This window comes from Danaus plexippus, chromosome 17 (assembly GCF_018135715.1).
Source record: "Danaus plexippus chromosome 17, MEX_DaPlex, whole genome shotgun sequence".
Lineage (NCBI taxonomy): Eukaryota > Metazoa > Arthropoda > Insecta > Lepidoptera > Nymphalidae > Danaus > Danaus plexippus.
This window is the reverse complement of record NC_083548.1, coordinates 4,659,456-4,687,021: the sequence shown is the minus strand read 5'-3', so window position 1 is coordinate 4,687,021 and position 27,566 is coordinate 4,659,456. Positions and strand designations below refer to the sequence as shown.

General features: G+C 28.7%; 1 protein-coding gene across 10 annotated transcripts in view; it reads left to right on the top strand.

The window, feature by feature from the left end:
* LOC116771063 (dual 3',5'-cyclic-AMP and -GMP phosphodiesterase 11) overlaps positions 1-27,566 on the top strand; it is a 102,931-nt gene that overhangs the window by 63,010 nt on the left and 12,355 nt on the right. For all 10 annotated transcript variants that reach the window (XM_061523294.1, XM_061523293.1, XM_061523287.1 and 7 more), the window contains 4 exons: positions 4,502-4,647; positions 15,015-15,165; positions 22,111-22,218; positions 23,411-23,659. In XM_061523294.1, coding sequence (XP_061379278.1) covers positions 4,502-4,647; positions 15,015-15,165; positions 22,111-22,218; positions 23,411-23,659 — 654 coding nt within the window. The remainder of the gene's footprint in view (positions 1-4,501; positions 4,648-15,014; positions 15,166-22,110; positions 22,219-23,410; positions 23,660-27,566) is intronic.

The following is a 27,566-nucleotide window of genomic DNA, read 5'->3' as shown; positions in this document are numbered from 1 at the left end:
TATAAAATTTTAAACCGTATATAAATGAAATTTCCTTGTGGAAATATTTTTAATCGTAAGTGATTTCTTAAATACATTAGAAATACATTATATGATATACTCATTGAACATGTCTAATTGAAAAATAAAAATAATACTTGACCCAATTTAATTTAGTTACGTGTACAGTCATTTAAGCGGGTTTTTTCTGGACCTTGTTTATATACGACTTTGAAGATTTTTTTTTTATGATAATCGTATCAGATAACAGGTTTAAGTCAGGTTTTACTAAGTTTTTCGTTTCGTTTTTATTTCACGTACTAACAATACAATGTAAAATAATTGTAGTTACAATGTAAAATACTTCAATTGCATAATCAATAGATAATTGGTTGCAAATTAAGAAGCCAAGTCATTGACTTAAGGATAAGATTACAAATTTCTCTATTTCTTTGTAAAAACTACATAAAATGAAACGTAAAACTGATGTTTCTACTATGGGAATTAGAGACATTGATAGTAACTTGTGGCACATGTTATTAGGTACAATTATTATACTTGACCCATTGACCTCCTTCACCCTACTACTGTGTTAAATTTTACAGTAAGAAGATTCTTACTGTAAAACTTTGAATACATATGTATTAACCTTTTGTAAAAATATAACTGTTTATTATTGTATAACTCTTAAATAATCTACCGTAGATTTAAAAAAAAATAATTTCTCAGTGTACTACGACTGACGCCTTAAGAAAGTAGCCATATGGCTCTGAGTTTTACGTTTTATCAAAAAGAAAGACTGCTGGAAAAAAACAACTTAAAATAAATTTTACTCTCATAATGTCAACTATTCTACTGAGACGGTAATATTTTTTGATTATCATAAAACATACATTACGTCTCAACATCGAAAATCTCGTTTTCATCTACTACGTAACAAATTTATAGCTATTTTTTTTTTTAAAAAACAACAATGTTTATGACTCCCAGTTTGTCACGAGTCTGGCAAGTCTATACAAAAGTTGATTATTCAGAAGATGTTCTGCTTACATCAACGAGGACGTTAAAGTCTCTCGCGACGTAAATGATTCATAAAGTTAACCCGAATACTATGTCACGTGAGTCGTCCGAGTTTTCAGCTAATCCGTGTTACATGCTCTAACTTCCAACTCGCTAAATTACATTAGCACGTACTCAATACGGTAATCGGGTCTTGGGCTCGTATGGGTAGCATTTTAACGACATAACTGCATTTTTTAAGGAAAGTAAAGTTGATTTCCATGTTTTTTGTTGTTGATTTATTTTAAATAACTTTTTGTTTTAAATGTAATATCAGCACGATGTTATAACTATATGAGAGGTCCGTGTTACGCATGAATTTTAATTTATTAAAATAAAGGGATTGGAAGTGTTATAAAAATGGTACTTAGGTTTTTTAGCCTTTAATGAGAATGAACTCTGGAAGGTTCACTTGTTTATAGAACTTATATATCCAGTACACTATGTAATTGTTTTATGAAATTTTGTATTATATGTCTTTAATTAGTGTTGCAATCAGTTGCTAAGAAAAATATATCCACCATAACCTTTTTCCGCATAATTATCATATAAGTGATATGATTTTGGAACGAAATGAAAAATGGAAATCAAATAAAAGTTTTAAAAAGAAAAGATACAAGAAAATATCCATCAAATTCTATGTAAGTAGTATGTCGTAGATGTTGAATGTGTTCTCTCAATTCTGGGCTAAAAATATTTAAAACAAAGACAACATGAACTTTTTATATTAATTAATTATTTTTTTGGTGGGATATACATATATCGAAGGACTTTCTCCATTTTCAAGGTCATTTTTACATTTGAGCTTCGTAAATAAATTTTAGATTAAAAATAAATAGGCTGGCTATTTCTTTAAGGTTAAAGGTAGTATTATTTAAATCTGATATTTAATATGTTTACATATTTTGGCATCTTAAGTACCTGATAGATATATTTTAAGATGTATGACGCATACATTCGAAACTTTTACATGATTTTTTATATAGAACTTTGACAAACGAATCTTTGTCAGTGAGACCAGATTTATTCGAAAGTAGAATCAAAATAATCCCAAATAAAAATATATAAAGCCGAAATATTAACATCTCTATATGACGTATTAATAAAGCCTAAATTTGCTATAACTTTGACCCATAGGATGTCAATTATTAATCATCTCTTATATAAATCAGGACAGAGATAAATTGCCTGACGGATTAAACAAATGTCCCACATTTTGTTGGTAACCTTAGTTACGATATTTTCTTTTAACCTACTTCAAAATATGACACACTCCGAGTGAATGATATATGTAATTATTTTCTTATATATGTCTGCACATCTTTTCTTTGTTCACAGATTTTGATTATAATTATGGCATTTGATTTTAGAATTAGTTTTATATATTATAAGATCAGTCTAATGAATTGGTCATGAGAGTGGAGAATCTTTAAAACAACCACGATATATTTACAACAAAGTTCCTTGTATTTTTTTTTTAGTCTTAACAGATTACACATCCTTTAAGTACTTAATTCATGAAAAGTCATTCAGCTCAATGTAGTGCTAAAATTTCTTGTTATAAAAGCAATATAGAGAAACTATATGAAAATTGCCTATCATATCAATTTGAGACTGTTCGAAATAGGCATAAAAGTTTTGCTCGCATTCTTCTTTCATTCCTTCTGTATTGCAATTGTAAAATAAGTTGTAAACAAAAAATATTTCTAAGACTCAGGTTGTTTTAACATTTAATTAAACATTGTTTGAGTATATTTTGTCTCAAACGTTCGTGTCTAGCTGTCTGGTCTGTATGTGGGCCTGTATACGATGGTAATAGAGACAGAAAGACTTCGCTATTTCACTATTCTACGCTTAAGTATAATTAAGAATAAATCCCTGTACAATTTCAGTCTCGTTTTTCTTCGTTTGATCAACTCAACTAAACCATAATGAGTTGTAAGACTTTCGCGAGTATATACTAAATAAACTAAACCAACTGGTCTCTGTATTCGTGATCTGCTTTAAATTTGTCAAATAATTATCTAGGCTAAAATTTTGATTTCGTAGATGATTATAGCAATGAATAATTACGATGATTGTCTCAATCCCTTGGAGTAATTGAATGTATTGAGAGATTACTAATTGCTTACAACCACCCTTACAGAGCACTCGGGCTCAAACCCACTCTTACAGAGCATTTAGTTACTTTTTCATAAATTGCTACTGGTATTTCGAAGTTAAAAAAATCTTAAAATAATTTTAAATTCGCATGTTTTTCATATAATGTACTATAATTGTCACGTGTACCTCATTAATTTCATCGAAATTTTCATTTTAAATTACCGGACCTTTTGACGTCACGTCACGTAACGTAAGTAACACCTCAAAAGGCCTTTAGACAATACAAGATCTTGAGAGCATGAAAACGATAAAAGTTTGATGATTCTACATACTTAAATACACTTTTACAAATAATAAATTTTGTCTTGAAAAATCAGCCGCTCACTTTTAGATTTTCCAACCAATTAAAAATGCTGCGCTGAAAAATCAAACATTTTAAAGTTTTTGTAGAATAATAATATGGTGATTGCATTTTTTGGAGATAGAATTTTACGAACCAAAACACTTGTGCCATTTAAATGTGTTGTCGAATTTGTATCTAGTGTAGGATAATGTAGTTGTTTGCATACAATATTAATGAATTGTAAACCCCCGTCAGTTTGTACAAACGGAAATTAGTTCGGAAATGAGTTGAGAAACTCTGTAGCGTCGAAATGGAAATGAGACTCGGCGTTTTATTCAATACCATAACGAATAATTTTTTTTACTAAAAATATGTTATAATAAAAGTTTTTTACATTTCCAAAGAAGTTTAAATATTTGAGTATAAAATTAAAAAAAGAAAATGTTATCGTTAATCAAAAGAAACATTAATTTGTTATTTTCGTATTTCGTGAAATTTTCGCAATTTTTCGAAAAATCTTTACTTTAATTCGAATCTGTACTTTATATCAAATTCTGTGAATTTCTGTTGGTAATTTAAATTTTAAATACATAGCAATAAATGCCTTCATCTTTCTTATATATGACATACACACATAATTTATTGTTATATTTGGTTTGTTGTTAATATTAAAATCTAATAATTGTTGATACAAAACATCTCATAGCACAGTTATTAGGAACTATTGATGGACTCTCAAAATTTAGATATAAAATAGAAGGATAGAAGAATTAAAATAATATAATGAATTATAGATAATTAATAATTGTACATATAGATTTTCGCTTATTAAAAAAAAAGACGAGTTGGAATATAATTAAACGTAAAAAAATTTATGTCATATAGATAAATGTTATTTAAGCAATTATCGTTATTGATAACTTATCTTTATAGTATTAAATAAAAAGCTGTTGTGAAATTTATTTTATTTATCGTATTATAAACTAGGATATATTTTTTTGCAAATTATTGTTATAGGTGAAGGATATATGCAACGAGTTGGAAGTTCGGGTCCTTTGCCACAAGATTCTTCAAAACGTGTCAATATTATTGGATGCGGACAGGGGCTCCTTGTTTCTGGTGCAGGGAGAGAGAGCGTCTTCACCACATCCACAGAATGGAAGGTTTGTACGCTGTTTAATTATACATGTGTCTAAAAATCTATTGTCTATACAATCGTATTTAATTGACGATCTTAGAATACAAAGTATCAATATTTATTAAATAATATTTTTAATGTTATTCTTCATATTACACAAAAAAAAATCGACTAATGTTAAAACAAACTCTGTTTTTTTAAGTCATCAGAGTTACATCTTTTTTTTTTCTTTAAAGAAATAACCATTCTTATAATTTTTATTTGAACTCTAAAATTTTAGTACAGTTCTTTAAATTCTTTTGTACACAAAAGTGTTAAATAATATTTTTTTGGTAAACCTCGCATAAATTGTAATTATAGTTCGCGTCAATAAAAAAGCCAGCAATAAATTGAAATTGAAATGAGAATTTGCACTTGCCTGCAATACTAGGGTTGTAATCTAAATTTATTGCCCCGTGTGGGTAACCTTTATATTACTTTTTTAACATTGGCATCATTAGCTGGTAATATAATGTATTGCGTCTTATTTATTGGACCGTTTTCTTTCTTTAAAATATGCAGTTTGTGTGTAAAACATAATTATGAAATATGTTAAGCCTTTGAGTTTTCACACTGAAAACGATTTCTGCATCTGTATAATACTTATTGATATAAAATGTTTATACGTCGTATAACTCTATAGTGTCATTAAATTAAACTATTTCTTATGTGATGCTGAAAGCTCAAAATATATAATATATTTTTAAATTTATAGTAACTGTTCGTTTCAATACGAAGTTTACAATCACTCTTCACACTTGAAATGCATTAGAAGTGATTGCATTTGCTCCAAGTCGCCTCATTGTCGGTTCGCTTTGAGATTTCCTCGTCTGTTCCTACACATTATAGTTTTAATTTTGAACTCAAATAAAATCAAGACAGTGGTTAAAGTATTATTCGTGTTATAATATTGCTTCTAGGTTGTGATTGTAAACATTTTTTATTTTAAATATGCATTCACACAAAATTTAAAGTAAAATTTTATGGAAAGTTTCATGCATTTAAATAGGATTTGCAATTAGAAGTTTTGTTTTTCACTTTACAAATTATGCAAAATTGCTAATATATACCAAATTTAGCAGAATATAATACATCACATAGATATATATATGTCACATATTGATGTATTGATGTGGTCAGTGAATGAAGAGGCTAAAACTGTTTTCATTCGCTTAATAGAAAATGTTGTAATTTCCTTTTTTTGATAAACCTCGTAAACTAGGCTATATAAATATATAACAAAGATAATATTAACCATCCATTTTTGGCACGATATTTTGAATGTCAACTGAACTTATATACCTATATTTGTTGAGAAAAAAATTTAATTTTAGATTGATAATAAGGGTAAAAGTAAATACTTTTAGATTATGTTCCATTTTTTTTTTTTTCTAGTTTAATGATTTCCAAATATTCAAAGTTGCCTAAATAACAACGCTAGCGTGAATTCCTATCTTATTAAAATAAACTGTTCTCGAAATAAGATAAAGTTGCGTCATATCATGTTGAGGAAAAAACACAAATTTTAGTGGCGAACCGAGAAACGTTTTACTTGAACCTTTTTCGTTATTAGACCGTGACAAAAGAGAAAAATCGGAAGTCCAGTACTCTCGTAAATGCCTTACATCCTGCCCTACATTTTATAACTTAACTGCTTGTCTGTGCTGGCCCATTTACTTTCATGGCTGATCTGTGTTACCAGAAAAATACATGGAAATACACCGGATGATAATGGAATCTTTCATTTCCTAAAAACATAAGTTATAATCATTGAATTGCAATGATTATAGACGAATTAGTAAAAATTCCATAAAAATTGCTTTAGCTAAGAGAGAAAGTAATAATAAGATTTAGAATTTTCCTTAACAAAAGACATTTTTCTATTAATATTTTTATTACATAAAAGATTTTTTCAATGCACCGACGTCTTTCAACACGTCATTATCTTAAAAAATTACATCTCATTATTTTTGTTTCATCCCATCTAGATTAAACAAAAATCAGATTTATATTAAAATCTCTATACATATTTTTTTGCAATACTCTATATCGCCGTTCCTAATGTAAAAATGTATATATATTGCGTAATTCTATTACTGTGGTAAACGCGACTGGCAACAAATCAACTATATATTTAATAACGAAGGTATAAAGTAGAGTTGTGTTTTTATTTAAAAACAAAGTAAACTCTCTGTTTCGGATGTAGTAAAGGTCTTAAAGTAAATTATTTTTCTATTTGAACAAATTTATATTTGTTTTATCAATTGTTGTAATACAAATCGCTTTACTAATCCTCAATTTTTTTTCTTCTGTTCTAAGGATTAATTTATATCAAGTTCTTGCCAAAACGAATGGCTACTTTCAAGGCTTGTTGCTACGCTCCTATTTCTCATCTCTCCTCATTTGATTTAATGCGATGTCTACCCACAAGGCTTCACTAATGAAGTTTGATAGGTTTTCGGTTTTACTTTTCCTTAAGGATAATCGATCAGGCTGTTCATTTGATGTTGGAAGATACCCGTGAAAATCAAGACCAGTCAAATGACAACATTAAAAATATTAATTTATAAAATTGGAAAATTAAATTCAATCAGCACTTTGCTCTAATTTCATATCTAAATAACGATATGTTAAAATTGAAATGTATCAACTACATATGATAGATGCAGCTATTTCTTTATTGCGTTACAATTAATTATATTCCATTAAGATGATATGTATTTCGGACATTAACATAAAATCATTTTAATAAGTGTCCAGTTGTTTTCTTTTTTTAATTAATATAACATGTATAATATATATAGAGGTCATTTAATAGAAGTCGCATTTCAAATGCGCATCACGAAATTAGGAATTTGACACAAAGATTTATAAAATCACATTTTTTTAGGTAACTTGTACAATTATTGTAATAATATTTACTATATACGTTATTCGCTTTGTAATGTTTAAAAAATATTCTGTCTCCATATGGAAATATTTTAAAAGTTACCGTATAACATGAAAAACAGAATGAATTTTGGTTGTATTAAGTATAATATCATTATATTATACCCGTTAAACTTCCAGAGTTAGAGGTTTAAATATGGTGATATCCATATTCACAACAATATCAATATACCGTACCCATTGCCATATCTTTAAGAGAACAGTAAACAAAAACCGACGTATCTCTGTCAGCATGTGGGTATATTGTACGTAATTTGTAACCATTAAAATATGCTTATATTCTCGTGAAATATCATGAAAATAGACAATATAGGTCGTACTCCACCTTTTAAAGGAATAGTAGATAGCTTTTTAAACGATCTTAACGAGATAGATAACCAACCGATCAGTAACGTCAAAAAGCTTAAACCTACGATAATTACCAAATTTCACATTTGACTTCTCTTTTCCTCGTCTATGATTCTAATATAATCCTTATGTAAAAGTTAGATGCAAGCGTCATAAAGATGTAGAAGTTGTGGCTCGGGATCGTGCTATCGGTTTATTTGCAGCTTTATCCAGGGGGCACCATAGTTTTAGGAAAAATGTAAAAAGGCCATCGTATCTCTAAAAACACCTAAGAGTTTCCAAGAGACCTATCCTGGGGAAATCCTATGATGACGTCGTTACATCACTCCCAAAAGACAAATATGGCCCAGATCTAGAGTCAAGACTTAAATTCCATAAACAGTTTATGATAGGAGCACAAAGTAACAGAGTAGGGTTGGAATCAAGTAAGAAAGGCCAAATACGGATATATTAATTTCTTTTATTTGGCAAGACGGGAATGCTAAATATGAGATCCATGCAACGAGTTCAAAAATGAAGAACAAGTGATTAGACAGAAGATTTTTGCACCCCATTAGCACTAAAATGGCCCACATTAATTCACGATTGGTCGCCAGCACTGCTAAAATTGTATTTCAATGCGTTCCAAATTACTCTCCTGGATTAGAGTAATTTAGTGAGGTGGGATAAAAGTAACGAAAAAAATATTGCTACATCTGCAGGGAGACAGTTGGAACTGCTAAGCATTTCGTGGTTGAATGTAAGATAATCCTGGAGAGCGGTCAATACTCGCGTAGCCCAAAAAGAAATAACCACAAAGGAGCGATCAATAGGATTTGTGAGAAAAGGCGCTAGGGCTATAAAATCAAACGTCAACCCTTAAACCTACACCTGGGTTGCAAGTCCTAGACACTGTTAAAGCTCCTCTCCCTGCAACGCGAAGGACTTTGTACCCGCACGATGAATCCATGAAATGCTTATAAGTTGTAAGCAGTTAAAAATTTATCTAGGATTATTACACATTTCATTTTATTGTTGCGTACATAAAATATACGTAGTAAAAAAACTTAGCTTCTACCAACTCATTAAATTGATATTTCGATTTTTTAATGTTACTTAATAAAGAACTTTTACTTACTTTCCTCTCTAAGTGATATACTTTTGATTCAAAATAACAAATTATGGTGTATTATGATATTGTATGTTTATCTGCAAATATTATACTATATCGAGATACTTAAGTAAGTTTTCTGTTCGCGATTTCGTCTGCGTCAGTTTCAAAATTAGAAATGTAAGTATAGGTCGAACCCTATTCCTCCTTATAGGCAGTGAGTACATAAGCTGATTATGGATTTTTTGAGTTGAACTTTTTTCTTCAAATTAAACGGGATTAAAAGGATCCTATGTCTGTCTCCTGGTTATATGCTACCTCCCGACCAATTTTCAGCCAATTCCGTTCAGCCGATCTTTAGTTATAAGTAGCGTAACTAACACGACTTTCATTTATATATATATATATATATATATATTATGGAGTCATTATCAGAATTTCATCATCCAAATTCGTTTTGCGACGCTGTGTAAAGAAGCAAATAAAATTACAAAGAAAGAACAAGATTTTTTGGGAAAAAAAATTTAGTAATTAAAAAAAAAATTTTAATAAAATTGTACAATGTTTTCGATTCTAATGTGAATTATTGTTCTAAACGATGTAAAGCCGAAAGAGAAATAAAGTTCACCTTTATCTCCGTTTTACGATTACTCGCATTCACTTGTCAGTTTCCACTTAATAAAATATAGTATAAATATATAATTTTATTACTTTAATGTTGTTTTTACTAAAATAATATGCAAAACCTAATTAGAGCAACACGACTGTTACGACCCGCTAGTCTATTTTCGGATATTAATAGTATATATAAAGCGAAATTTCTCATTCTGTTTTAAATGGATTCTGAACTCATAACTGTACATTAGTGAGAATTAAAATCATATATAATGTTTGTCATTAACCAGTAATAACTCGATGGGAGTAACGTAAGTAATTTTTAATAGTAGTCCCTAGTTCACGTTTAAACCCGTCTGCTGCTTGTTATTCTGTGTGTTATAAAAAAATATATATTTTGCTGTCTATGCATCATGCAACATAAAGAAATCGGTTAATTACGCGTTGAGAGGCAATTTGCATGATGCTATTTGAAGTGTGTTATTCCTGCTATTTGACTTTTCTATGCCTAGTGAGTCAAATGTATGTATATTTTCTTAATAATATTATGAATATAACTTTTTATTTTTCATTGCTTATTACGACTTGAGTTGTTAATTGAAATAATTTTAATGATACTATTGAAACGAATGATGCAGTTGCAATCACTTATAAATTATTGGCTCAGTAAATTATATAAAATAATTTATATCATGAATTCAAAACTGAAGGAATTGAATAAACAATCATATGTATATTGGTCAATTTGAATCAGCTGCTTACCGTGTGAGTTGCATATTGTAGTTAAGTAAAAATATACCATCATATAGTTTAGTGCGCGTACTTATGTATGTTGTGCATAAAAGTTATAAGAGAAGCTGTCGTTGTTTGTAAGATGAGAAATAAAGAAATAATATTCCGACTTTATAAACTTTTACACAAGTCGATTGTCGAAGCTACTGGTACTGTAAATCAAAATATTGCAGTTAGCAATCTGTTTGTAATATAATAACGGATGGATATTTTGTTGAAATTCATAATATTTTTGTCACCTAAATAACTCTTATACTGTATAATAAGTTCGTATGCTATTAATATAAATGCTATTAATATAAAATTTGAACTCAAATAATAAGCTTTAAGAAAAGTATAGTGAGTAAAATTAGTTAATTGCTAATGAAACTAAAAGAAAAGATTATGAATAATAATGATATTTATAATGCTGACCATAAAAATGGAAAAAATATTCCAAACTTACCCATTAAATAGCAATTTATTGACCTACAGTCCAATATAAGATGATCATCGAGATATTCACTAAACAATTTCTCAAAATACAAGTCGTCTTACAATTTAATGCCATATTAGTCTTCCACTGATATTCTTAATAGAAACTAAATAAGAAAGGAGCTTTATATTCCTTATAATTGCGTATTAAGATATATAATTAAAAGCAATCTTATTGACAAGCAAAGCGTTTAATGATATTCAGTATATCTATATCCAAAAAATTTCCGCATTATATACAAACCACAAAAAATGTTATAAAAGTAATTGGTGATATTTTATCATAAAGATTTCTTTTCAACGAAATTCGAAAGAGCTACGGAATTGATTAGAATCTTTCCATTCGTTTTTCTGAGTGAAGGTCATGGTCATACTAAAGAAGGGAGTCTGAGAGAATAACAGCCAAATAGACAAATTGTGGGTTGAATTTGATAGAGAGGACATTTCTCACAGACGGACATTCTTTCGAATCATTACTGAAATGGCATTCGCTTCAGATATATTCATAGATATTTTTCATTGTGATATAATATACTAACATATTCCAAATATAAATATTATACATATATTATAATTGTATTTATTTTAATATAAGAGATGTATAATTACAATTTGTTTACGTAAGATGCATTAGAGGATAGATGTTTCACTGAATTATTTTTTTGTAATTTTTCAATGAAAGATTAACGCATACAACATTTGCATACTGATTCAAGCGAAGCAGTGGGAAAATGTAATTCATATTTTGATAGTGCCTTTTTCAGGTTTATCAGGGCGTAGAAAAAATATTTTAAATTTATATTAGCAGTTTTGATATCTTTTTAGAGCACAACTTCAAGTAATGGTAAAAATTTGCTGAGTAATTAAGCCAAGAGGTAGAGTCTTAGTCGTTTATATTTGTATAAATATATATATAAAGACTCTTAGTAGTTTATGTTTGTATTATAATAAAATCCACAACGATAAATATCAACGATTTAAAATTGAACTAAACTACACTAAAGTTAGCTTGTAAAATTTTTATTCATGGCCAGATTTTCTTCAAAATTTAAGTCTATTTAAGCGAATCCAATAAATTGATGTTATTATCGTCGTGATAATGCCAAGCGTATCCCTAACTCCGGTGATCTTGTGGTATAAAAAAGTAACAGGATTATGTCGTTTAAGTTCTTTGAACATCGGTTCTGAATGTAAAACGATCGAGATTTTTGCTAAAATCTCCTTTAAATTATAACACTTAGTTGCTTAATATTTCTTTCAAGGCTGAACATCCCAATGCAGTGATTCGAAATTCAGTTTATGTTCAATTTTGGTTACGTATATTATTGTAATTTATTTGTAACAGTAGATAAACTCGATATTAAAGCTATATATCTCAGACCACACATTAAGTGTCCCTGGCTCCTCGTTGGTCAGTTGCTGCGACTGGCCTCCCGAAAACAGATTAATGTATTCTGCTTCAGGTTTAATCGTTGTACAAACTTAATTTATTGTATAGACTACGCCTTATACACGTGCAACGTAGAATTTTGACGACGGCCTAATTGTTCGTATACTTTTTGAAATTTTATTTAAAATATAATAAATTTTTGATGTAATTGATAATTGAAATAGCATATATGTAAATCAATTAAAATAATACTTTGTATTTCAAGGTATTCAAACTTTGTCTGAAACGAAATTACTCTTTATTCACAAATAGTGTAAAGTTTTAGTCTTTTCTTTTACTCCTGTTAGCACAAAAGGTAAAGAAACCGTTATTTTCAAAACTATCCAAATAACAGTTCTCAGTTATATCCTTCTGCTTAATACAATTTAAATTCATAAGATTTTTCCACAATGGAGGATCTCTGTTAAGCGTAGTTTCAGCTAGCATAAAATTAAGAGTAAATATTAAAAATTTTAAATTACCATTCAGTCCGACCTCAAGCTATAACGCTTTTATTCCGGTAAACTAAGATTATATATTTTTTTTTAAATATTTTAATAAATATCGTTTGAATTGTCTTGGCTTTGTCTTTAAATTAAATGAAAACCGTTTTTGGTATAAGCAAGATAAATAAATCGTTAAAAATATGAATAACAGGTTAAAAATTTAATATAGAAATGGTATTGCACAATATTTTCTGTTCACATAATCAGCTTCCTTTTATTCGGTCTAATAAAATTACAATAATACAGTTGTTAATATACGCTCGCTGTTATTTAAAACATACATAAAATAACTTGCATAGTTGTGGAAATCGTAAACAAAGAATTAATTTTTATATGAATTAGAACTCTAGGTATATTTCTTAGTCTGTTATTAGTTGTTGGACACATAAAGTTTATATAGTTCTATACCAAGGAAAGCGATGAAACAAGTAATTTTTCAGTGTTTTCATTCTATTGAATAGAAATTTTGGGGATTTATTGCAAAGGTAATGTATACTCTTACGAATAACTTAGGGGGGCCAAAAGAGATCGATTAACAATACATATGAATTAACACACGCATGTAAGTTGTTAACAAAATTTACAACACAATCAAGAAATCAAATAATAATTGTTATGTAAAGAAACTTTCAATATGTCTGTATATTTAACTTAATTGATCAAATAGAGAATATTTTAATATAATATCTAATATATATCCATTTATTATATACTTTAACGCATATTTTGGGAATTTATATTTTAAAACAAATAATCTTCGCGTTTTAACCAAGCACATATTTTGATTAAAAAAATATATTTTAGTATGTCATAATGTTAGAGACTAAAATCGCTTATAGGAATTTCGCACAAGTTTTCGAGGAAGTTAGTAGCCGGCTCTCGAGGGATTTTATTGGGTTTGAGTAAACTCTAAGACGAATGTACCGAGACGTACACGAAGAAGTACATGTTATTAGATACACCTGACGAGTATCCATTAAATTAAATTGAACCTCTTTACATTTTTTCATTTCAGATTCGATTGAATGTATTTCTTTCGTAGTATAGATTTTAGAAACTTTTGTGCATTTATTTTTTATTCGGATTGAGTATTGATTGACTATTAACTTCATCTGTTATTAATACTTAAAATTTGGTCTAAATAGGCAATAAAACTCAAAGATTAAGTTTTTATAACTTTCTCGTATTTACAATGAATATTTTCTTAAAAAGCAAATATTATAGAACCAATAAAAAATGTGTTAGTAGGATTTTTATTTCAATAAAGACGTCATAATTAAGTTTTAAATATGGAACACATTATTAATCCACGATAGAAAATTAGTTTCAATATAACAGCATGTTACAGAATAAAATAACGACCATAATCAAAACTAATAAGTTATCTTTTCCAATACCCACGACCCAGACAGAGTCAAACTCTGAATTAATTCTGAAAATGAAATTAACAATCACGATATTGCACCGAATACTGCCTTATGTTTAAGTAATTGTTAGTTGTTTTTACATAATGCTGAAATAGTTAATATACTTGGCGGTGATGTAGCTCATGAAAACAAAAGCCGTACATTTAATATCCTTCTTATCGCCGGTGAAAAGACATCTTTTACTCTACATATAAATACTCCATAAAAATGATAATATATATTTGTATATATACTTTGTTTATTGTTTACTATTTATTGACCATTTTATAATACTTTCACTTCTTAATAATTTTGCTCACCTATTGAGAAAATGGCGCCTTAACCACCAAATTCCAATCGGCCGTGGAATTTTCCAATTGATGGCCACAAAAAGGATACGTTTAATATAACCCAAAATCCAAAACATACGGTCGAACGATTCTCATAAAGCGGTAAACTATGTGTAAAATCCTCTTATACTTTACGATAAGTTGTTAAGTTTCTGAAGTAAGATCAGAGGAAGTATAATTCAGAATTTTTATTATAGTAAAAATAATTTGTGCCGTCATATAAAAAATATAAACCGGTATCATTACGCATTTTGCTAATTTTCGATTAGTCTATTAGCTGAAACATATTTAACTACTTTTCAGGATTAAATAAAAGTGATATTACGAAGTCATTGAATACAGATATGTTATATAAGGCTATCAATATTTATTTCGAAATCTTTTTGTTGTTAAGATGTCTGGTGTCGAAGCTGTTCGATGTGTGTTCGAAGTCCACTCCGGAGCAAATGGAACAGCTGGAGGAGATCAGGATACCCTGGGGCAGCGGCATCGTTGGCTACGTGGCGGAGAGTGGGGAGCCTGTCAACATACCTGATGCTTACAAGGTTTGCATTCATAAACAGCACATATATTATCATTTATCATACCCTAGTATTATTTGTACTCTTTCATATTGCTTGCTGAGAATTTTATAATACAATTTTTATTTATATCTAGAATAGGAAAGGCCATAAAGGCGAGACCTTAAAGACAATATGACCCTGCAGTTACACAAAAACAAACGTCTAATGTTAAGACACTTAGTTTTGAGTACAAAAAAAGTTAGACATAAACTTTTTTGCATGATATGCTTCTTTTGACTATGTAAGGTTTCGTGAAAAAAATAGCAAAAAGTCGTGCATTTCACAAATATTTGTTTTTAAATTCTTTATATAGTTCTCTATGACCAAAAGATAAAATAAACTAAAGCTCATATTCTTTCTTGTAATATATTTTTATGTTGTTGTTTGAAGTAGACATTGCCAGCCTTGAAAAATTGTCTTAAATATTAAATTATAAAAGAACAAATGGTATAATAAATTCTAACTCGGTCGTAAGTCAAGCAAGATGAATGGTGCTAAATTTAATGCGAGGCTTAAGGCTAAGGAGAAATTGTCTTTCACATTTCGAGAGGCATTCACTAAAGTGAAAATGATCGACGTTCCTATTCAAAAGATATCAGGCCATGAACGATGCTTTCTGTTTGTATCTTCCGAGAAAATCTATAGCTTAATTGTAAACAATTATTTATGATGTATGAATAATTGTTTATAAATACATTTATTTACTTAAACGTTCACTTTGACCTAAATTTTCTCTGAATAACGTTGATTTATTATTTCTTTGATCTCAGTATGATTTTTTAAAGATGTTTCCTATCGCATTTCAGCGTTCGCCATATTCTTAAAATAGCTTTCTGTATCAAAATGCGCGTTTAGTAAGAATTTCAATGCTATACTATCTGAAGTGGTATTTCTAAACGGCAAGCCTATAAAAATAATGTTCACAGTTCTCGCATTCTATGAGCTCTTAAAATAAATGTAACTTTTAACATGTGGGATAAATATGATAATATTTTCAAGCGAGTAATTTGCAGTGTGTTTGTATTTTCATTTTATGTCTATTAATTTGATTTTATCTGATAATTGAAACAAAATAACTGCCTTCTGGGGAGAGCAATTATTAACATTTCGAACAATGGAGTGTTTTCACACTGTGGCGTAATAATATTAATATTGACTTTTTATTACGCTTCGTAGAAAATTTTTTTGTACACGAGACACGATACACGAGAGGATAACCTTCGGTAACTTAGCGAGCATTTAGTATATCAAAATGTATTTGGACTTGAAATATGTTTTGCAATGAAAATAAAAAATTAAACCGTAGCTCCGTTTTACGACCGACCATTAAAAATTACAGTTTCAGGACTTATACTGCCCTATTTAATAATGTAAATTATTTACGACTTTTGTTTTGATTAAATAATTTGAGCTTTTATTTTGATATCATATGTTATTTTTTTATTATTGTAAAGCGTTTTTTCCATTCAAACCCCCCAATATATGGGAACGCTTTGTCATTACAACATAAAAAAAATTCAAGTCAATTCATGTTTATATAATTATTAATCAGACCCTTTTATACTTTATGACTGTAATTTTCCATTCAAAAGCAATTAGGATCGCAAAGATATTATCACGTCATTTAGTCTCACATTTGTTTCAATGAAAAGTAAGCATCTGCTGGGAACTTGAACTTCTATTAAAAAAAAACTTTTGTAGATTTTGTTTTCATTTTGTCTCAAATTAATGCAACATTGACGATATGATAAGTTTAATATTATCTCTCTAACCTTTCTGTCCTAAAAAAATCATTTTTTTATGTATAAAATAATGGCGCCTTTAAAATATATATCTTTAGAGATATAACATTAATATTTCAGCTTAGCTGTCAACTAGGTCATAATTTCTTTATCGTCTGTCTTTAATATTTGGAGAAGTGAAGTCGTATTTTATACAGCACAGTGTCTTACACATCGTAAAACATCTTTTTTGTTTGTCTCTTTTGGAATCATCTATAACATCAGATTGATCAATGCACGAAAATGGGAGGAGAGCATTTTCTATGCATTTAATATCCTATATAGCTTTGTTAACAAAAGTAATTTGAATTGGACATTCAGTTGTGTTGACCATAATATTTATTAACTGTGGAAAAGTGATTATTTCTTCTTCTATATTTCTCCCTAAAACCATTTCACATCTTTGATTTAAAGGTAGATAGAAGTTAGTAAGTTTTTGACACGGCAAAACAACATCTACGCGAATGGAGTCTTTGTTAAAATGTTGTTATTTTCATTATTAACTCTTTATTTCACTTGCCGTTTATGAACGCTGATATAATGCTAAGTTAAAATCCTAAGAGTCGACTCTATAACTGTACTTTAACGGGAAACTAAGATAAAGGATTGTTAACTTTATATGGATTGAACTATTATATTCGTATTTAACATCGCGATTTTATTACTTTATATTTTTATTTAATGTTTTAACTTCTTTACAGCCACCATAATCTTGGTCAAATGAGAAATTACTATAACTTGAAACGAAAAAAAACCACTTGGCTGTTTCTAATTTTAATGGACCTGATCGTTTTTTAATTCGCTAGTAAGAAGCTAAAGCTGATAAATATTGGTGCTTTTGCCATATTTTAAGTACATCTTATATTACTTATAGAACCCCTTGTAGTATGCCGTAATCCCTTGTGTATTAATTAAGATATTCTAAAAATAAATAACTACTTATCTCAGTTAGAGTACGGTATACAAATGAAATATAAATTGAGAATGTGGAATCGTATATAGGCCTGCAAGTGCTAATGTATATATTTTTTATTCAAATTGTAAATTTTGTATAAAAAACACATTTATAGAAAATTTTCAAATGTTTTTCGAACTCCGTATTGGAATACAAGATTTTTAAAAGGGTTCCCAACCCCAGCTTTATTCCTCGCTTACGATTTTTCAAATACAAATTGAACGAAATAAAACAAAAGGTATTGAACTGCTTCTATACTGTTATTTATTTTTAAACGTTTCATAAAAGGGTGTGTGAGAAAGAACCATTAATTCAGAAACATGGATATTGAGAGGAACTGTGTGAGGGTAGTCAAAAAAAGGTGTTTGAAATCGTTAACAGCTCTCGTTTATGTTACTCGATTTAGTTTTTATTTTAACTGGAATTAATCATTTTCATGGAAATCATTAATTTTGAAGTCGTGTAAATGTTCAATATTATTATTATTATTTGGAAATTACAAAAATATTTATAGAAGATATTTCGTTTTATTCAAAAAATAAATATTTATAGTTATTATAGAAAATCAAGAATTATGTGATGAAAAATTTCTACAAAATAAAGTTAATCCACTTTGTTGCATATGAAATAGTGGAGGCGAGAGAGTTTCTGTATAAATTATTCGAGACCTTTCTGAATAAATTGTGTGCTATCCATCTTCCCACAATTCATGAATTACGTGATAGAAGCTGTTTCTGAAATGTGTTAAGATAAATAAAGAGATGTAGACAATAGAGCCTCCTATCTTTAATGTTATGGCAGTCCTATGACGAAAGCTCATATTAAAGGTAACAAACAATATCGGTATTAGATATATATTTTTCTTTTATAAAACTAATGTGACGTATAAAGATATATGAGCATTTTAAAATACAACAATATTAATAATTAACAATTCGGCAATTTAATTAAAAAAAAAATGTTTAGTCTTCGCGTTCAAATACATAGGAGAATATTCAAATAGGACAATTAATCTTAGCAGCCATTTATGTCCATAAATATGTTTTTTTTTTTAAATGTGATTATAGCTATTATTAAATCAGATCTCTCACTAAGCCAAAACTATAACTCAAGTGCAAACAAATATATTTTACTTTAAATATTTAACAACGGTTTGTTATTTCCACGAACGTCTTCCCTTAGGATTAATTCATCTTAGTCGAACGGGAGCAATGTACAAAGGTTGGCTGCTCTCCAAAATCGTGGCCATGTACCGATTAAATGTTAATCTAATATAGCTTATATTCACTATAATAACAATTTACCTTCACATTAAGATTAAAGTAAAATTATATCCACTTGTAAAATATAACACCATTGATATAATAAAATAGTTAATGTATTTATTTCCTTAATTTCTTTCAAATAACTGTTACAGACACAATTCTCATATATAAATTAAAATCAAATTTGGCTCGACCAATAAATTGTTTGACGTAACTTTACTGATATCAAATTTGTGATGAAAAAATTCGACGTTCCATTTTTTATTTCTCACTGTTTTATTGAAATATTCCTTATTCAGATGCTCTATTATATACAATATTAAAATTAAATGAAAACGATCTAAAATAAAAATCCTAAAGAGAAATCTTTTAGATGTATTTTTAAACATTTTATCTATCTAGAGAGACAAAAGAAAAACGAGACACTGAAAAAAAAGGGCGCGTTTGGATAGGACAGAAATGTAATACGATTCCAAAGTGTTATAAAAAGTGTACTTAAAATTATTTTTTTCACTTACATTCATATACTTTTAGTATTTATATATATCATACATATATATGTGAATGACTAACTCATAAAGATACCCACCGCTAAAAGATTGCAGACATTTTAAAGCAACAATTCTCATCCTGTAAACGAATGTCAAATGAAAAACTAGATTTAAATTTTCAGATCAAAATAGACTCTTATATTCAGCTAGTACATCCACTTGCCCTGATGAGGTTGAATATTCATTTGCATGTCTATCATTTTATAACACGATTTAAATAAATCTAAAATGGATACAAATAAAATCTCTATCTCGAAACAAAACAAAACCAAACATTTCGCAATAAAAAGCGAGACGAAAGGTCACCGATATTCCATTATTTGAGCTTTCTAAGATCTGACCGCAAAAGAAACTTGGGGTTTCCGATATAACTATGTATGTTTTGTTAAGGGAAAACTTCGAAAATAATCGATGGCAGCTGCCGACGTGTGCCTATCGTTTTGTGGAAGTTTGCCTAAAAGTAACACAAAATAAGAGTATTCGTAATTTGATTGATGCTTACTTTGTAACATTAATATGTAGAAAAGATGAAACAAAAATATATAATTATGTTATTAATGCAATTAAATGTAAATCACTAAAATAAGTTGTGAAATTTTCGGTATGTAACCTCTTCGAATTAATGTTTTTGATTATATACGAAAACAAATAAATCTTTAATTATTACCATGTAGTTTTAAAAATTTATTATTTTAATAATATAAAAAATATTCAGACAAAACTTAAGGAAATTATCAATAGTTGTTACAATTGAACGTGTTATTGATAAGAAAAAATTGGCATCTGCACAAGTAAATGCCGATTTATGGTACGAAGTTCATCAGTTTATCTTCAGATAACTGTTTTTATGTTAAAATTTCTATTACGTGAAGTATCGTAGTTGTAGCAGTTTCGAAGATATATATTTTTTTGTTTGTGTTTATTTTAACTTAAAACATTTTTACTTATTCCTATCGTGTTTTAATTTGGTTCATTATATATATATACAAATTTTTGGCAAAATGTGTTGTTTTTTCTAAACGATACGAATCATACTTCCAAACAAAATAACTTGTTTTTTCTCATAAAACCACGTATTTAATACCTCAAATTAAAATGTCAATCAATGTACAATAGTTTCTCTTTTCTTCGGTTTATGAAGCTAGCGTCAAGTTGTAATTCCGTCTTTGGCTTGAGGCCATGCCTCTCCCACAAATTGTTCACGTCCAAAGCACTATTTCTTCATAATATTGGGTTATAAATTATATGATCATACATTTATGTGCCGGAGTTCATCGGTTTTATTTCACCGCCGAAATGTTATTTGATAAATCATGATTCAACCATAGTTTATGAATTCAAATGCTCATTTGAATTCATTTACCAACTTCCATTCAACAAAAACTACGACTTGTAAAAATTTTAAATAACATTTGAAGTAAAAGTTAATCAGTCCCCCAGCTGGTTTAAAATATTAAAACTAATTAAAGTATAGCAAAACTAACATTTATATTGCTAGCCCGAAAGTTTGTTGTAAATTTGTAGCAAGCGCATCTGAAAGCTGTTTCTCTTAAACACTAAAGTTTTTGCTCCAACAAGTTGGATCAGCAATTAGAGACAGAGGCTATGTAAAGGACGCGTGTGGTTTGCGGTAGACGATGGACTCCGATTACCAGCATGTCCCAGTTTCCTCTCAAGGTGTTCTATTTTCAACGACTTTATAATATAGTAAATCAATTTAGACTAAAGATGTTTATTTATAAAACTATTATTTGTGATATGTGTGATAAATAAAATCGACTATAGCAATCAATAAATATAATTTAATCGTCTTTAACAATTTTTATGACTTGCGTTTATGTTGATTCCGATTTATTTATTCAATATACAATTTAAAACCATAAAAATTCCCTGAATACGTTCATATATCCTTAGATACTTCCTTGAAACTTACATTTAACAGCACATACTCACGACTTTATTTTACAATTCAAACAACTCTTCTTAGAAATGAATTGCATTAAGGTAAAACATTTTACATAATGATTCCTTTTAAGAACAAATGGAATTCTTTATGGGAATTTTAATTTACATCGTAATATTTGAATATGCTTTCATTTTCGATGAAAACAAATCAAAAGGATTGATTAATTTAAGTTATTAATTGGTTAAAATGTATATTTTTCAAATAAATATTTCATATATTCGACCAAAAAATCAATCAATCAATCACTGTGAATCACGATGTTTAATTGCAAACAATTGTATGCATAAAGAAGATAAACATAGTTAATTTTTCCGTTGAATTCAAAAGTACACAGTGGAAAAAACTATCTCATAACATGTCTCATTAAAGAATATTTGATCAGTAAATAATAGTGTTTATATTGTAACAGGACAAAAGGTTCAACCACGATATTGACCAGCAGACGGGTTACAAGACGAGGTCACTACTCTGCATGCCGATCAAGGATATCAACGGCGAGGTTATTGGTGTTGCACAGGTATTTAGATTATATGCTCTTTGTACATACGTTTAATAAGCACACGTTACACCGTTTCGTTTGCAAAATGCTTACGATACGAGAAAATCTAATATTAGTGTTTCGTTCTAAAAAAAAACAAAAAAAAATCGTGATTATTTTTGATTAATTTGTCACTGTCTATAAAATGGAACGAAAAATAATATGAAAAAAGATATTTTTATTCCGATATTGGATTTTATATTTTAGATTCGCAGATTGACTGTTAATTTGAGGAAAATTGGAGATTAATTTATTTTACCTGACGAGTCGCCACCTCTTGGGACCAAAATAAATTGGAAAAAAAATGTCGATGCCAAATGAATTACAGGAATAAATAAGATTCGATGAAATATGTTTCTGTTTCCATTAACTTTTGAATCAAACATCTCCTAGATCAATATCCAATTACTGCGTAATTGTTGCTTTATTTTCTTTTAACATTGGAATTGTACGTAACATTTTCGAGGAACAGCTAAATTAAAACAATATACATTTTAGCTCCAAGAACATCAGCAGAATTTGAAATACTGATTTGATTCAATGAGATCGGAAAGTATTTTTTAATGGATGGGAAAACCTTTCATGACCTCTCATATTATATTTGATTATTAGGACTCGAACTTTGGAAAGAGATTTGGAAAATAAAAAAGTTTTTATAAAATAACCTACATATTATATAGATGAAATTAATGTAGGTTTGCAATGTATTTTTAAAATTATTTTCGTATCCGTACGATTTTTCAATAACAATGAAATAGATTAACAGAAGTTCAAAAGCACACAGTTTACTGTCAAACACATTCAGTACCAAAACAAATAAGCATTTGTCATTTTCGTTGCGGAAGTTGCGAAATTCAAATAAAACTAATCATTTTCTGTACGGATATACTTACACAAAATACATAGTTCGGAATACCTATTTTAATTTACCTCGAGGCCTCTAATATATTTTCTTGGTAAAGTGCTACAAGCAACATTTTTCTTATCCTGAAGCTTACAACGTTGAAAACATTGTTTATCCACTTTATTTTCTCTATATACTTGGATCCCGGAGGAATTCATAGAACTGTTTTCTTAGTGAGTTCTCACGCTATAGAAGTTATGTTCAAATTCCATGAGATATGGCTTAATTCGTTAACGTACTTGATGTAATTATGTTCTTTTATTTCAGGTCATAAACAAACAGAATGATGGTCCGTTCACGGCATATGACGAGAAAGTTTTTGCATCGTACCTACAATTTTGCGGTATCGGACTCCGGAACGCGCAGTTATATGAGCGATCGCAGCTTGAAGTGAAGAGGAACCAGGTCCTCCTAGACTTGGCAAGGATGGTCTTTGAAGAGCAAAGCACGATAGAACACATGGTGCTAAGAATACTTACACACACACAAAGCCTGATAAGATGTCAACGGGTTCAAGTAAGTGTGTAAAAAAATTGTTAATTAATGTTCATGTTTCTTTGATAAAAAAAGTCCATTAAATTAAAATTAATATATTGCTGTTCTATATCACACATTTTTGTTTGAAAAAGGTTTTGTCCGTTGCGAACATAATATTGTCCGTATCAATTCACCTCGATCGTCTAATAGCATATGAATTGATAAATACCATATTGTATATGTACATACCGTATACTGTAATTTGCGCTTGAAATTATAATGGCCCTCGAAACCTTTTAGAATTTGTTTATATTTAAATACAATTCAGACAGTTCCTCCGATTGGAATATTAACAATCGCATCAGCATTATAAATCCAAAGGTCACGGAAGCAATTCAAAGCGTCATATTTTCCTGTTTTTTTTTGTCCACCAAAAAAGGTTAGCTAAAACATTTTCATAGGTGGGTTGACTTAAAAACGAGACTCCTGAAAATATGCTCTGATTTATACACAGATAAAACACTTACCATATTTTTAGTGAACTATAGTTATAACTTTATCGTTAAAAATTATTAGTGTAAAAGTATAGTACATCATATTCTCCGACTCTTGGGCTGCAGCCAGTAAATTTCTTGTTAATTTGAATAGTGAAAAATAATAATATTACAGACGGTATATATTTAAAATTTTTACTTGTCTGATATAACTATATGTTTGTTTTGCGTTTACTGGTTATAAACAATTAACTATTTCTAGTCGTGTAAAGTATAGACGTGAATTGAATGGTGATTACACAAACCATTTCCGTGTATTCATTGTGGATACTTCAGTCTCTGAATGTTTTACGTATCATGTTGTTAAATTATTTATTATTACGTTATATGTCGATGTTTAACACGTCTTTGTTATAGCATGTGCCAACAATGAATACAATGACGATGAAAAATATTTCTAAGCTTATTATATTATTTTTATTATTTAGCTTCCGATATTGTTGTAGTCAGACATAAAAGAAAAATCATTTGAAAATGCTGAGCGACAATTTCTTGTGTATCTTTCGCATACCTTAAATATATGTTCTTTGTTATTGAATCTTTTTCTATTCCAAGAATACAAAAAATCCTAAGGAATAAAAACTCTTTATCACACCATTTTAAATTCCTAGATGGTACATAAAACAGAAATTTATATTCATGCTTCAAACTGTACAATCTTAAATCTCTTGTCTGTTGAGTATCTGAATTTATTATAATACAAGCCGACCAACTTCGTCTGACGCTGTTAAAGTCTATTTAATAGAGGTAATGATCGAGTCTCTTAGTGGCGCCGGAGTCGACGCTATCTTGACTAACGCGCTAAGCTGAATTGTAATTGCGTTGGTCACTTTGCCTAGCGAAATACTTACAATCCTGTCGGACTCAACGTTGTCTAGTATTGAGTAAGTGTCGCTGACTAATATAGTCGTATAACATTAATTTACTCATTGGCTTGACTCAGTGCCAACACTTGAATAAAGGGAGATCAGTATTTCAGATAGAATTGTCGTAAAAATTAACATTAATGTACTAAATTTAGAACCGCCTAATTCGATTTTTTTTCTTTACATACCTCTAATGAAATATAATTAATTAAATCTGATAAGGCACTATTGATAAATATTTACAGTTTATATAACGCAAACAAAATATTAAAACAAGTTTCCAATACGATATATAATTGGATTGATTCTTTACACGAAATTAAAATAACATTTAATTATCTATTTCTTTTATTCTTGTATTTGGAGAGAGACAGTCAATTTATATAAGCTAGCTTTTGGCACTAATCAGTATAACATTTGGCTTATATTTATGTAAGAAAGAACAATGTGTCTGAATATTGGGATAGTGCCAACTTTTTGAAATTTAAGAAATAAGATAGGAACCCTCTCTAGAATACACAAAAGAAATGTTCTATACTTGCATATTATGTACATTACCAGTATATATTACACTATAATACGTTGGACATTGTTTTGTCTATATATATAAGGAGTTAATTACAAAATATATGAATTTTTATTTTTCCGTTTTAAGCGGAAATTGAGGGCTTTGCAAGAAAATTAAATTGTAACAATTATTATTGCTGGAAAATCGGAATGTATACAGTAATATGTTCGAAAAATCTTCAATTTAAAAGATTACATTCTCGTAACAAGCTTGAACGGTCTCATTAAACGTATGTTTCAATGTAAAACTTAATTATTTTAATTTGAATAAAATAGGTATACACCATCAACATACATTTGACTCGAATTTTAGTACAATATTATTAAACAAAATTTAATTCAATTGTACATTTACGTTTTCAACATCGAAGAACACACGTACGTGTTATGATACTGAAAATTGCTCCCAAAAAGGTTAATGCGTCTGAAAGGATTATCATGTATTTTATATTATTTTAATGTATACACAACTTCATTTTTTTTTTGTTATCGCTACAGTATGAGTATGAAAAATATTGTAATATTGCTTTATGTCCATTATTTTACAATTTAAGCTTTGAAGAGTTAAAATTTATACTGGAACTACACATTCTCATAAATATTTATATGAATTAACATTACAGTGGAATGGTGCTAAGAGGGTATCAATCTTCTTATGCTAATAAAGTTGAGAGGACGCTTTACAAAAAGATGGATATGAAATATTTTGTGTAATTGCGGGATAGAATAGGGAGATTTTTCTATTTCCTGTTTAGCATCAAAGAAAAATTTTTCGAATGAAGAATTCATTTCTTTTTATATTTTATGGTCTATTATAACTCACATAGTAAGTATTTATTTACACAGTAACACAATTTGGAAATGATAAAAATACTATTAGGGTATATATAAATGTCTAAACAAGAGCTTTAAAAGTTAAACGTATACATATGAAACGTTGCATACATACATTAATGTATATTTTCATGTGTATGTCATCTCAAAACATCAAAACCTTTTTGAAACCTTCCCACGATAATTTTGTATTGCAATAAAATGAAAAAAATATTTACGGATACTACGTTTTTTGCGCGATAGTAGCAGGTAGCGATAAGAAACGCGTAGTATCCGAAAAAAAAAAATGTCATTTTAATGTGTACCCGCGAAAATCTTCGATATCGTTATCTGTATTACAACTTCTTTTGAATTGTTTTCTTAAAATTATGTCTTAAGTTCAAACAAAAGAGTTAATTAAGGAGCAAAAACCTCTACATCGACTACTTGCCTTTTTTGTACTTAGTTAAAATTTTAATAGAATAATATTTTTTTTTCTATTTAATAATATTGCACAGAAGTCAGTTATTTTTCAGTCATGCTTAGAAATAAAATATTTTAAATCCGATGTTTGTAAAAAAGATTCATGAAATAAATTCGGACAAAAGAAAAATGTGATAATTAATATTATTATTAAACATTTAGTGTAGAAAGAAATCAATAATCGGTAGTTTATTTATAATTATGTAATGTAACCGCGGAGTGTTCTTAAAATACTTTTAATATATTTTACGTGATGTAATAATGTAATATTATCTTCAGCGAGACTATCTATTGAAAATGACGTACATCGTTTGAATGTTAGCGTAACCCTCGGGCAATTCTTTATTGGATCATTTCCAAAGGAAACTTAATTATGTAAGAACAGTGTAGGAATAACGCCGTGATACCTTCTGCCTGAACTTAGCCGTACACTCGCTTTAATTTAGAGTTCCATATAAAGTTACGTATGTACATAAACATGACTTGAATGTTAAATTTATATTTTTTTATTTATTTATTCCAAGCATAAAATATATATGTATATATACTTAAGATATTTATTTTATATTGTATATAACGTTCAAAAAATCGACATTGTATTTCGATTCAATTATAGATTTTTCCAATTATGCAGAGACCTTTCGTTCCAATAAAATAGATTAT